The 13,469-nt window shown below is 56.0% G+C and overlaps 2 protein-coding genes across 3 annotated transcripts in view; both read right to left on the reverse strand.

The window, feature by feature from the left end:
* The window catches only part of XPR1 (xenotropic and polytropic retrovirus receptor 1), a 35,132-nt gene that overhangs the window by 4,243 nt on the left and 17,420 nt on the right, over positions 1–13,469 (reverse strand). The window contains exons 5-14 of one of the 2 annotated variants that reach the window (XM_078865215.1): positions 12,231–12,380; positions 11,863–11,946; positions 11,063–11,150; positions 10,398–10,588; positions 10,055–10,234; positions 9,526–9,691; positions 8,452–8,649; positions 7,954–8,132; positions 7,320–7,456; positions 6,695–6,907 (exon numbers count right to left, since the gene is read on the reverse strand). In XM_078865215.1, the coding sequence (XP_078721341.1) occupies positions 6,695–6,907; positions 7,320–7,456; positions 7,954–8,132; positions 8,452–8,649; positions 9,526–9,691; positions 10,055–10,234; positions 10,398–10,588; positions 11,063–11,150; positions 11,863–11,946; positions 12,231–12,380 (1,586 nt within the window). Of the gene's footprint in view, positions 1–6,694; positions 6,908–7,319; positions 7,457–7,953; positions 8,133–8,451; positions 8,650–9,525; positions 9,692–10,054; positions 10,235–10,397; positions 10,589–11,062; positions 11,151–11,296; positions 11,379–11,862; positions 11,947–12,230; positions 12,381–13,469 lie in introns of both variants that reach the window. The other variant, XM_078865216.1, reaches the window with a different exon arrangement.
* Positions 169–6,566, reverse strand: LOC144937779 (uncharacterized). Its single transcript, XM_078865224.1, has 2 exons — positions 4,403–6,566; positions 169–603 (listed from the first exon to the last, which is right to left on the reverse strand). Exons 1-2 carry the CDS (start codon positions 5,717–5,719, stop codon positions 589–591), a joined length of 1,332 nt encoding a protein of 443 aa, XP_078721350.1. The 5' UTR covers positions 5,720–6,566; the 3' UTR covers positions 169–588.

A 13,469-nucleotide genomic window follows, 5' to 3' on the forward strand; every position in this document is an offset into this window, starting at 1 on the left:
TTGTGTCAGCGCGCACAACCACGCACCCCGCGCAGCCCCGTGATCTCTCACTGTCGGCGCGCGTCAACACCACCACTACATCACCCCCTACCACATAGCTCGCAGCCGACCCGGCTGCTATAAAAACATTTTATTACCCCCCCCCCCCCCCCACGTGTGTGTCCCGTAACACAAACAACAATCACAACAACACAACACAACAATAACTCCGCCATCCGCAAGAATCAGAACATGGCACCGCAACAACAATGACAATATGTACAACCCGGCGAGCGACAACGATAAATGTGTATGCAAAAAAATGACTCGTGCAGCGTCCCTTCATTTCCGAGCGCCCCTTGAACGGGACATTATACCGGGCAGAAGGGGAACGCGGCGGCGAGCTGCAATCTCGGGCCCTCCCCTCTTTTTTTTTTTTTTTTTTTCATGAAAAGTGTCGTGTCTTAGCACGAGTCCGCCTGGCTGGTCCGTCGTACGGCACCAGACGCGGTTGACCGTCCGGTGGTGCCGGCAGTTCAGGAAGGCACGGGGCAGGCATCGGAGATCCGCGCGTGCCTCGGGGTTCCGGTTCACGTCGGTCAACAGCCGTCAAGTCCGAGACACCTGGGAGTGGGTCAGGCGGAGACACGTGAGGATCAGACTGCGACATCCCTCCCCGAGTCGACGGCCACATCACACGCTCAGTCGTTACAGCACAAAGGGGGGTCATGCGGTGCCGCGAAGGGTTTCAGCCGGGAGGGGTGTACGTACCAACGGCGTTTTTCCCATTTAATCTGGATACTCTGGGGTCGTGCAATACGCACGATTTCCACGGGTCCCCTCCATGGTCTCAACAATTTAGGGGACGTAGCCAACGGTGCATGTGGGCAGTGCAGCCAGGCCTTATCGCCTGGTTTCCAATCGTGCGTATACACCTTTCGTGCATGCAATCTTTCGTTAGCGACCTGGCGAGACCTTGAATTCAACCTCGCAGCCTCTCGCGCTTCAGCCAGTTTGGCGATATTAAATTTGATGTGGTCGGCCAATTTAGATTTTGCACGTGGCTGGGAAATCCCCAGTTGGACATCCATGGCCGGATCGGCCTCCCGGCCATACATGAGAAAAAATGGGGAAAACCCCGTCGCCGCATGGGGGGCCATTCGATAGGCCGCGAGTACCCCAGGTACCTGTAAGTCCCAATCAACCTGATCGTTGCAGACCTGTTGGTACAGCATAGAAGTAATCGTCCTGTTTAGACGTTCAACCATTCCATCAGTCTGCGGGTGGTACGGGGAGGTACGCACTTTCTTCGTACCCAACAGGTCGCACACCTCGCGCAACAAAACGCTCAAAAAATTCTTTCCTTGGTCTGTCAGCAAGCGTTCGGGGGCGCCTTTGTCCAAAACATAGCCCTGGACAAAGGCGTCCGCCACTGCCGCAGCCGACTGGTTGGCGAGTGGCCACGCCATGGGCCATCGGGTGAAGTATTCGACGCCAACCAGCAGGTACTTGTTACCCCTAGGTGTAGTGGGAAAGGACCCCAAGATAGAGCGCAACCAGTTCGTTCGTGCGCGAAACCTGAATGGATTGTAGTGGTGGATTAGCCGCTATTTGTGGCGGTTTTCTTTGAGCACACCCCACACATCCCTTGAGGATGTTTGCCACGTTGCTCCCCATACCCGGCCAATAGTAGTCCCGTTGGAGTAGGGCGAGCGTTTTGTGAAATCCCAAATGCATGAGTCGTTCGTGAGCAGCCAGAACGACCCTACCCCGCATAGCAGATGGAACAACGAGTGTATGACGCCGGGACATTGTCCCACTTCATCAGGAGGCCCTGTCTGACCACCCATGAACCGACCCGCGTCTCCCCCCCCCCGGGAGCCTCTGCCTTCCGACGCAACGTGAGTAGGGAACTGTCGGCCATTTGGAGACGGCCCCACTCGATAAGAGGCAACGCGAGTAACGAGTTCCCGCCCGTGGGAGCGGCGGGCGCGTCGACCCCGGGAGCGTCAGTGGCGGCGAGCAAAACTTTCGCGGGAACGGTGACAGGGGGTTTACACCGCGCCGATCCCAGAAGACATGCGCATTCCGAGCGAGGCGACAACCGCGACAAGGCATCCGCATTCGAGTGCCGCAATCCCTTACGGTATATCGTCGTGAATTGGTAGTCTCGGAGGACCTCCAGCCATCGGGACAATTGGCCGGAGGGTTGCGCCACCCGCATAGCGTATTGGAGAGCCGCGTGGTCCGTTCGAACAGTAAAATGACGGCCGTAGAGATACGGCCTGAATTGCTGTATAAAAAAAACGATCGCTAGCAATTCACGACGTGTTACACAGTAGCATTGTTCCGCAGGCGACAAAACTCTGCTACCGTAGGCGACTACCCGTTCGAACCCCCCGACCACCTGTGAGAGCACTCCCCCGATACCCGTGTTACTGGCATCCGTGTCAAGCAGGAACGGTTGCGTGAAATCGGGGTAACACAAGGGAGGAGCCCGCACCAAGGCGTCCCGAAGGGAGCAGAACGCCGCCTCCTCTTCCGGCCCCCAGTGAAACCTTACCCCTTTAGCCGTCAAAGCGTGTAGGGGCCTGGCTATGGTGGCAAAATGTTCGACAAAACGGCGGTAGTAGGAGGCGAATCCTATGAAGCTGCGGACTTCAGTGACTGAGGTTGGCGTTGGCCACGAGCTGACGCAGTGCGTCTTAGCAGGGTCTGTAGAGATCCCTGAACGGCCAACGATATGCCCCAAGTACCTGACCGATTCCCGAAGCAGGTGACATTTAGCCGGTTTAAATTTTAATTTAGCGGAACGCATCCTGAGGAACACCCCTCTCAATCGCTGGAGGTGCTCCTCGAAAGTCCGGCTGAAAACGATGATATCATCGAGGTAAATCAAACAGGTGTCCCATTGGAGTCCTGACAAAACCAATTCCATGAGCCTCTGGAACGTGGCGGGAGCGGAATGTAAGCCCATGGGCAATCGATTGAATTCAAATAGGCCTCCTGGTGTCCGGAAAGCGGTCTTTGGTTTCGATTCCTCATCGAGGGGCAATTGCCAAAATCCCGAAAGCAGGTCAAGCATCGAAAAAAACTGTGCTCCCGCCAAGGCATCCAGCGACTCATCCATCCTGGGGAGTGGATACGCGTCGGCCATCGAGATTTTATTTAGGCGGCGGAAATCCACACAAAACCGCAAGGACCCGTCTTGTTTTTTAACAAGGACGATGGGAGCACCCCACGGACTGGAAGAGGGTGAAATGATGTCGGCAGCCAACATGTCATTAACAGCCGACTGCACATGCTCCTTCTCGGCTGGGCTGAGCCGGAAGGGATTCTGCCGAATAGGGGCCGCGTCACCCGTCGCTATGTGGTGGCGCAACAGGTCCGTGCAGCTAATATCGTACTTGTGTCTGCTAAACACGTCAGCGAATTCGAGTAGCAGGCCCCTCAACGCTCCCAACTGCACACTAGACAAGTTACTAGACCCAGCACACGAGTCCAACCATTCTGTCCCCTCCTCCAATGGAGGATGCGTATCGAGGCTAGAATCCGCATGTGCAACGAGCTGTTCATCGACGGGTAGCGGCGCCGCGTGAGCCAGCACCGTGCCTTGTGTAATTACAGCTGGCCGCGATCCCGTATTCAGAACCATAACGAACGGATCCCTGTCCGCCCGCACCATGGTCTGAGCTACCGCTAAGTCGAGGCCCCCAACAGCTCTGTTTGACGGCCCCAACAGAACACCTTGTTCCGCCGCATCCACCCCGAGGGGTTTTCGCAATCGAAGGGGTACCAACATTTGCGATCCCGGGGGCACCCGCACAGTCCGAGTTGCCAGCGCCTGAACCGTAGCACAAACCGTGCGTATTTTGGTAGGACTCGTTAAAAATGCAACCCGCCGACCCGATGGAAGCTCAATGCAGGCCTGATCGACGAGAATTTTAATGGGCATTTTAGCCAGAAAGTCCGTACCCAGTAAACAAGGAACTGCCAGAGATGATGACACAAAAATAGGACCCGCCAATTTGATATCGCCAATACAAATAGTCGCCCGAATCTGTCCGATGATTCCCAAAGAACCCCCGTTCGCCGCGTAAAACGGTACGTCCACCGGAAGAAGGGGTCGACTTTGGACGGGTAGGATGTTATAAATAAGGTCCGAAATGATAGTGGCCGACGCACCCGTGTCCACCAGCACCCGGACCTCAACCCCGTCAATAAAACCCGTTACTACGGACGACCCGGCCGACGCAGCCACTATCCTGTGGGCCAACTCGGACCATTCGACTGCTCCCGGGCCGTGTACGAACCCCCCTTGCCGAACCGAATCCCCGGTACCCATACGCGGTCCCCCCACCGCAAAGCGGCGACCCGAGTGTGCCGTGTATGTGGACCGAGCGTGTGGGGTGCCGCGACTTGCCGGGGTTAGCTGGGACGACTTGGGGCCTTGGTTGTCGTCCGGACGTGGTCCCGTGGCGCGCTGACGCGGAGCCCGGCAGCCGGACGCGACGTGACCCCGAAGGCCGCAGTTGTAACACATGACGAGGGACGTCGTAGGTTTCGGTTGCTCCAGCTTGCGGGACGATCGTATGGGCGAACGACCTCCCGATCTCCACTCCCCCGGTCTCGACACGTTGAAGGCCTCCTCCCGAGCCGTATCAGTCTGAGGCTCGGCGACCGTCGCGGCAGGTGTCGCGATCCCCGCCGATGCACAGACGACTGCCCGCTTGCACTTGAGGACCTCGTGTGCGTGGATACCTGTAGCAACCCCCAAGGAGCAGATGTCCATTTCGTCCGCCGTATTGATGGGGACTCCCAGGTCGTGAGCCAACGCCAGCAGCTGCTCTGTCACCATGGTGTCCTTCCCCTCCTTGTCCATGCGGGGAAAAGCGGCGTCCGCCAGGGCGAGCAGCGCCGTGCGATAGGCGAGCGTAGTTTCTCCAACCATCTTACGCCGTTCGTAGAACTGGTGGCGACAGGTCGAGGGCGGTCCGAACACCTTAGCCATGAGATGTAGCGCGGCCTGGAGCGTTGAGCGGGACGACCTCGGGGCGGATGTGAAGGCCGCAAGTGCGTCGTCGTCGAGCATCGCCGGCAGCGCGCGTAGGGCAGTGGTGTCGGACCAGCCCGACATCTCTTGATGTGCGAGGAACCTTCGTTGGAAGGCCCCCCAGTCGCCCCCGTCTGCCTTGAACGCCGTCAGCGTGGGCAGTCTTTGTTGGAAGACCTGGTCGTCGTCCTCCGATGAATGCTTTTCCCGCGCACCGCTGTGGTTGACGAAAATGTCGGCTCCGTCGGTAGGCGCATGGTGGAGAGTTTTGGCGCGCGCCGATGACGCGGGCTGTGTAGAGTGGAGGTCCCCGACCACGTGGTGTCCACGCTTCCCGCCAATCGATGGTGGACCCTCAAAAATGGCGCCAATTTCAAAACTTTCGGCGCGGAGCGCGTTCTGGCGGGATCCCTCCGGCCGCGCTCCCTCCTCCACCCTCGTAGTCGTCCTCCCGCCTGCTGAAACGGTGATTTCTGCCAAAATTGAAGCGGCGGCGAGCAGCAACTCCGCCAGGCGGGAGTGTGCATCCTGTAGGCTGGTGTCGGAGGCGAGCGGAGCGTCGGCCATCGCCGCGAAGTGCTGCATCGGCGGCAACTCTTCGTCCTCGCCTTCCGAGGCTTGTGGCTCCGGTACGTCGTCGTCTTCCCGATCTCGCTCGTGGGTACGGGTAGTCTTCCTAGTATCCATCCTTTTGAAGACAGGTTTACTTTTGACGCCAGTTGTAATGTAGTAACTTGGCAGGAGACGACCTTACGGGTAGCACACTCTTTATTTACACCAACTTATATTACACGGGTGGCTAATCCGCAGCCTAACCCACGGGGTTCCCCTGGCTACACCCACACGGGCTCTTAGGCCCCGTAGCTTCTCGGAACCCACCCGGCTGGGGTGTCCGTCTCGACTCTGGGTCCCACAGCCTCGTCCCACATGGACGTCAGACCACGGGTCCCACAGTCTCGCCTCCGAGCCACACAGGGTCCCGGCCCTTACAAGGACAGCGGAACTAGGGGTCTCAGGGCCCTACCTCTTCAACTCCGTCTTCGATCTTCCACTGGTTAACAACTCCCCGAGTGCTCCCGCGCGTCCCCCTTTATAGTCCCTCATGCGGACGTCGCTGAGAGCACCCACCCCAGTTGACCAATCACCGCGCGCTGCCCACGATCCTATTTCCCACCTTGTGTCAGCGCGCACAACCACGCACCCCGCGCCGCCCCGTGATCTCTCACTGTCGGCGCGCGTCAACACCACCACTCTACACAAGCAGTGATTTTAGGTAATGAATCCATCTCAGACCTCTTTGAGGTTACGACTCGTGCATGATGGAGGTATGCATCAAATCTATACACACCGACATTCCAAACTACACTAAACTAAAACTTTACATTTTACCAGCCAAAACCCACTGAGCTATATAGCTCGTTTTCAGAAGCGACCTGGCCACAAATGATAGCTCAACGAAGTGGCTTATCATGTGGACATTTAAAGCAGCCAAATACTTTAAACGCATGTTTCTAAATGTGGAGGACCCGGAGAAAAATGCACACGACCACGGGGAGAAGATGCCAACTCCAAAGATACATGCAAGATAATGAACATCTGCAGATTTTTGAAGGGAGACCGAGCTAGTGATTAATGCAGGCGGCGAGAAGTCGCAGCACAAACCGGTTGCGTCGCAGTGAGAAGCTGTAGTTGCGTTTGCCGTTGCTGCGCTTGCCGCGCCGGTTGCGGACCCCATCCTCAGAGTCCATCATGGCTTCCAGCAGTGTCTGGTCGTCGGCATTGAGCGGTGCCACCGAGATGTCCCGGACGGCGCGGAACTCTCCACAGTTATTCAGGTGCTCGTTCTCAAGCCGAAAGAAGTTCCACACGAAGCGCCTGGTGCATTCACACACGCCCGTACACGGACGTACACGCACACGCACACGCACGCAGCTCCTGTGCAATGCACGTGTGGCACAACACGCAATACCGCAGATTTACATGTACTACAAGGCGCGTACATGCAAATCTGCACGAGTACACAAATGTACATTTACACAAAACCACGTGTACAGACGTAGCCAGGAACAGGCATGAGCCCAAAAACAAGCCAAGTAACTCCAACACCGAGTGTGTAGAATGCAATGATCACTGATCAGACACCAAGTCGACATGGATAAGTCATTGATCAGACTGCAGAGAAGGTACGATTAATGAGACAGATCGCTAATCAATAATTGATGAGACATGGATCGGACGACACTGATGGTTGCGACGGTGAGGCTGGGCGCCAGGCTCCCATGCACACCTGAAAACTTCCATGGGGGCCATGAGTGTCGAGAGCAGATCGCCCATGTAGGAGAAGCCCATATCCGGGATGAAGATGTAGAGCACCCAGGAGAAGCGCAGCAGCACGTCCTGCACGATGGCCAGGTAGTAGTAGGCCTGCCCATTGCCACCGCACACGCACCCACACGCACAAAGTCGAATAATCCCTGCTTAACCTTCACAGGCTATTGGGGCAAATGCTGTTTGTGAGCACCGATGAAAGCTAAAATGGCATACGAATGGGGTGGTGTGGCCATCACCACACCCCGGCCACCGTAGTCTCCTACGTGGCGATGTTAAGACACTACAGCAGGTAACTCGTTTGAGGGCAAGTCAACCTAGGGGAGGCGGCCCAGGTCTGCTTCGGATAATCGTCACTGGTGTTGGTCGTGAGCGGAAATTGAACTCAGGTCGCTCGGTTCGTACTGCGGCACGCGAATCGCTGCGCCACCATTCCCCACAAACGCCACAAACGCACGCAGATACGTACACACACAGAACAGGGGGAGAATAAATTCCACACAGGCACCAGAGTTAGAAAATGAACCCGGGTCTTCTTGCTGTGAGGCACGCGCATGTACAGGAACGCACACGCCCAGCGGCAGCGCCCCCACCTTCTGTGGGTAGACGATCTCCTCGCGCAGGAACGAGTTCTCTCCGGCATTGCGGTCAAACAAGCCCCAGTCCATCTTCAGGTCCCAGGTGAGCGTGTAACAGGTGCTCACGAGCGACGCCACCACCCACAAGTAGAAGTACACGCGCACCTCGAACGCCGAGGAGCTCTCCCCGCCCACTGCGTCGCACAGAGCGGGGGGGGGGGGGGGGTGCCGCACCGTGACTCGCACTTCCGCCGGCCTCGAGCCAACGTCGTCACTCTCACGGGTTCAGGCCTCTATTTGCCCACCACAGTCACTCTGCTCTCCAAAAATGGTATCATATCACAAATTCAGAGTGACTTCCAACTCCAATAAGAATCGAGGTGGTGCGTCTCATCTCCTGTACGCAGCCCTGCAGAGCCACTCTGTCGCCAAGTCACTTGACCAGCATCTTCTGTTCAGACTTTGTAAAGGAGGAGGAGGAGGTGGAAGAGGCAGGAGATAGGCGGCACTCACGTTTGCCGAGGTTGTAGAGTGCTGCGAAGATGACCACGAAGAAGGTAGTGGAATATTTGCCGGCATTAACGAGGTGTGGGAACGCTCGTTTGCTGTCGCGGTAGCGGCGCAGGCACTGCGCAAATCGGATCCACGCCGGCAGGCATTGGATCACGGCGCGCACGCCGTATGCATACGAGTTGCACACGCGGTCCCCTTCTACAAAGCACACGAACGCAACAACAATAACCGCCATTCGCCACTAAGTAGCGGTGTAGCGGTGACATGACCACGACGCCTGTGCCTGGCCATGTGCACCTTGAGGCCACGTGAAGTGTCGAACGCCCGCTGGCAGGTCACGGGGCAGACCCAGCAAGTGCCACGGGTCGACTGACTGAGATGACCGAGACGACTGGCTGATGCACCACCTGTGCCCCCTACTGTGCCAACTCGCTGTGCTTTAGCCACCCGGCGTTCCGCTCGTTGTTGTGAGCGTCGCTCCTCCGCCCTCTGTTGTTGTTGGAGGGCGACTGCCTCCAACTGCCCAGTAGCGTCCTTCACGAGCCTCCTCCACAGAGGCCGATCTTGACACCGCTGGTACCAGTCATTGGCAAGTCTACTCAGCTCCACGTCCTCCTGTACCACATCACTCCATCTCTTTTCTAGCCCGTGCCGCGCCCGTTTAGCGAACACAATACACACATACGCGTGTAACACAATACATATGCGCACAACACACACACGTAATGGATGATATGCACAAACAAAACACGCGCACACATAACCACACACAATACATGAGCGCGTGTAATATATACATGCAACGCGCACTATCCACGCACGTGCAACATGTAATTTCACTAACCACCCCAGCACTCTGAAGAAGTAGCACCAGTGACACACACACACACCCGCATGCAGCAGCAGTGCCGCCAGCGTCAGTGACATAGTGCCGCCAGCGTCAGTGACATAGTGCACCCAGCGTCAGTGACATAGTGCACCCAGCGTCAGTGACATAGTGCACCAAGAACCGCGACTGCGCGCTGGGCCGATTGGGCCGGAAGGGCCAAGGAAGCAGGATGAAGCCGCGCTGACCTTTTGGGTACCAGAGGCCTCTGAGGTTGGTCCAGTCGAGCTCGTAAGCGTAAAAGCACAGCATGTACTCCAGGTCCATGAGGATGCCCACGAGGCTATTGAGCTGGTCGGCCAACCAGAAATCAGCGAAGCCAACCTTGTGGAATGGGGCTGTGAACACGCGCAACTTGGGGAGGGGGGGTGGGGAGTGGAGATGCGCAGGAACAGCAGAGGCATTGACAGGCAACCGTAAGAGGACGTGCGCATAATGCTTGCGAAGCGATGCCCCTTGAAAGGAATGGCTATGCCAGCTTGCAGCTATCACTATGGCCTGACTACAATTCATACTGGATTAAACCAGCCTGGTAAATGGGTGAGTGTCTGTCAGAGTGAGTGGGCAGAACAGGTGGTGCATCTACCAGTCATCTCAGTCGATCAACCCAAAACAACCGAGTCCATCTCATGACCCAAAAGTGCACCTAACCTGGCACAAGCAATCATCACTCAGTGGGTAGATGTTGCGAGTGAGCGAGCAAGTAGATGCACGTACCAGCAGCCGGAGGAGCCAGACGCGTGACTTGTAGTAGCAGGTCTTGGTGGGATTAAGCAGAAAGAGAAGGATGAAGATATACAGCGCCAAGGGGTAGGCCTGCACGGGCACAGGGAGGTACGACCCAAACACGCACGCCAGCAGGGAGAGGCACCACAGCACTCCCAGGAACCCGGCTACCTGCACACACACACACAAACACAAGGATTCCACATGTAGCCTGAACAGGAGGACCGCTTCCGTGAATACCGACGTTCAAAATAAAAAGTCACAGCACGGAATCGGCAGCCGACCCCGACGTGCTCACCGGGAGCGGGGAGCGGTGAGAGCACCGTGCTGCTACCTCAAACAGATGCTGGTGGGAGAGGTTGTTGCGAGGGTCCAGCTCGAAGATGAGCACGTGGTTGACGCCGGCCTGCCGCCACCCGTACGTGTTGATGCCGAGCAGGAAGAGGAACTGGATGAGCAGGAAGCCGCCGCGGTAGATGCGCACCATGGGCCACACGTCTTGGACCGAGCCCAGCACGTAGGCCGCTGCGCGGGTGCGCGCGTGGAGACGATACGCAGGGACACACGGGGACACGCACGCAGAGACACAAACGCATCGCAGAGGCGCGGATGGACGCGCACACGCGGACACACGGGAAGACAAACGCACGCACGTGCAGAGACATGCGCACAGAGACGCAGGGGAACAGACACGCAGAGATACGGAGGGACAAACACAAAGGTGAGGAGACAAGGGCACGGACACACGCAGAGAGGGAGATACTGTGCCTCCTCCGCCATGATCACAATCAGCTATGTGCATTTCAAGAAAATCTGCAGTGAATGTGCAAAGTCAAATATCTCGCCAATAGAAAACAGCGGTGTTCATGGAAGTGCACTGGGGGTTACGTGTGAGCATGACTCGCACAGGAATACATAGCAGGAATAATCAAGCAGGAAGAGGGGGTTGGAGTGGGGGGGGCAAGGGCAGAGGAGTGGGGGGCAAAACACACTCGCTACCTGACAAGGCGAAGGAGGCAAGAGGGAAAAGGACAATGATGATTCCAAAGTAAGCTCCGACTCGGAATATCACGTCCGAGGGGATGTTCTAGAGTGGGGGTGCGGGTGTTACAGGGCAGGGTGACAAGGGGGAGGAAAGGACACGGTGAGGTGGAATGTGGAAGGAGAGGAGGCTAGGAGCAGAGGAACACCAGACGGTGGAGTTAGTGGAGTGAGTTTCTGAGCGGCCGTTACCTGCCAGCGACACGGTGACCACAAGCACGAGAAAGACGCCACAGAACAGGCCCACTCTAAACGTGGTCCACACTGGGGAGGGCTGTGGGTCCCACGTGCAAGCACACACGCGCACGCATGCAAAGATAAAAACACATGCAAGAATTGACACCCACAGACAAACAGATGCATACAACATACGCACAAGCACAGACATACGCATGCAGATAAAAACCCAGGCACACACGCGGACACGCGCATAGAAATAAAACACAAACGCGTGTACACATGGGCACACGCACACGTGAACACACGCATGCATACAAAATACACGTAAGTGCAAATGTCAATACACAGCGGCACGCAACCACAACCCAGTTTACTTCGTAATCCTGAAATGAGAAAAGTGTAAGAACAGCGAGTACGCCACGCGTGGCGCCACGTTCTGCAGAAAGCCGATGCCAGGCATCGCTAAACAAGAAAGCAGGAAGAGCAGGAGAGCTCTCCCCTAGCGAGGCATTCAGGAGGTGCGGGTGAAAGGCGAGCGATGTGCACACAGGTGAGCACAAAAGCTGCCTGCGGTTCACCTGGGCGGCTCCGAGCGGGGGAACTCGCAAACGCTTCATCGCCTTCTGCCGGTCTCCAGCTTCCAGCTCATTGGTGAAGACGTTCTGCGGGCGAGGAGACCACACGCCATGAGGTGACAGCTGCTGTGGTGGGCACTACGTGTGGTGGAGCCGAGTAGAAGGGTTGTTGTAACCCGATGACGGGCTGATGTATGTATGTATAGACCTTCTTTCGCACCGTACGTAACCATCCGTGCTAATCGGAGGTGCGGGGGAAGGACAACAAAAGGAGCGGCCATGAGATGGCCTGGTGGTGTGGCCAAGCAGGGCGACATCACTGCAGTCTAGCGAATGCCCAGCCTTGCCGTCACCATGTCTCCTCTCTGTACCTCGGTCTCCAGGATGAGTTGGTCGATCTTCTTGCTGATGAAGAATGGTGCCGTCTCCACGTGCGCGACGCGCCAGCTCACCCCTCGCTTCGTCTCCAGGATCTTGTCGTGTTTCTTCAGGATCTTGCGAAACCCGGTGAAGTTCAGGTTCTGGTGCAGAGCGTAGCACAGCGGAAAGAACGTGGCTGACCCTCACATCACAAACCCGTGCTACAAAGTTGCAGGGTCAAGCCGCGCCACCTACGGGAATCATTTGCAACGTTAGATTTCACTTGTAAAGTCTTATTACATGAGCCTCCTGTTCAACCAAACCTTACTCGACTTATGTCAGTTATCTAAACTGTTCATAATATATCTGAACAAACAACATGCTCCTTCCCATGTCTCTCCACATAAAAAAATAAATTACACATCCTTTCAGCCACACAGCCTACTGAGAGTGCATAATTTCAGCAACATTGGTTCAACACAAACTCTGGGCCGGTTTCCACATTTAATGTCTCATCAGCAGTCAGGCTTGCTTGACCGAATGTTGGTGAACTGCCAGATGTTTATAGGCAAGGACCCTCCTCTGTTAGTTATGGGTCCTAGTTCAATGCAAAACTCTAGAATACACAACGCATAATAATCATTCACGTCATTGTGAGGATACAAGTTGTAACCAAAGTGACAATCATCCGATAGTACCAAGCCAAGAGTTGATTTGAGAGCGACAGCATGAGTGGGTAGCATACACGTCAACTCCAAAGGGTTCACATCAATTGGAAAAATCCCTAAAAACCGAGGCACAGACATTGAACCGTCACATGGGGGAGTCCATTTGGAGAAAAGGGGGGGGAAGAGGTAACTAAACGAGGGTAACATCAATAGGCTTATGTCCACCACTTAGTGAACACCCCCAATAGTAAATTAAATCATAATAATGACCCGAGTTAGTTGTGATGAGTTTCCAGTGTTTCTCATAGAAAGGCTGTAAGTAAAGACGCAACTTTTGGATCTGACCCTTACACGAGACCTGAAGCATCGACAGCAGCTACCAGTGGGATATCGTATATTTCAGATAAACAACAAAAGTAATGAAAAACCGTGAGTCTCAAGGGTAACAATTCTTGAGGCGTGCCACACATAGGCTCGTGGTGGGGGATGTTGAAGGGGGGGAGTGTGCGCGCACAGCAGTGGGTAGTTCGGCGTGGGGACAGCTGGTGGGAGTGGCGACGTAGGGTACGAAGGTAGTGGTGT

This window comes from Lampetra fluviatilis, chromosome 20 (genome assembly GCF_964198595.1).
Source record: "Lampetra fluviatilis chromosome 20, kcLamFluv1.1, whole genome shotgun sequence".
NCBI classification, from domain to species: Eukaryota; Metazoa; Chordata; class Hyperoartia; order Petromyzontiformes; family Petromyzontidae; genus Lampetra; species Lampetra fluviatilis.

Coding starts and splice junctions, on each gene's coding strand:
- LOC144937779 (XM_078865224.1), bottom strand. CDS start 5,719: ATGGATACTAGGAAGACTACCCGTACCCACGAGCGAGATCGGGAAGAC.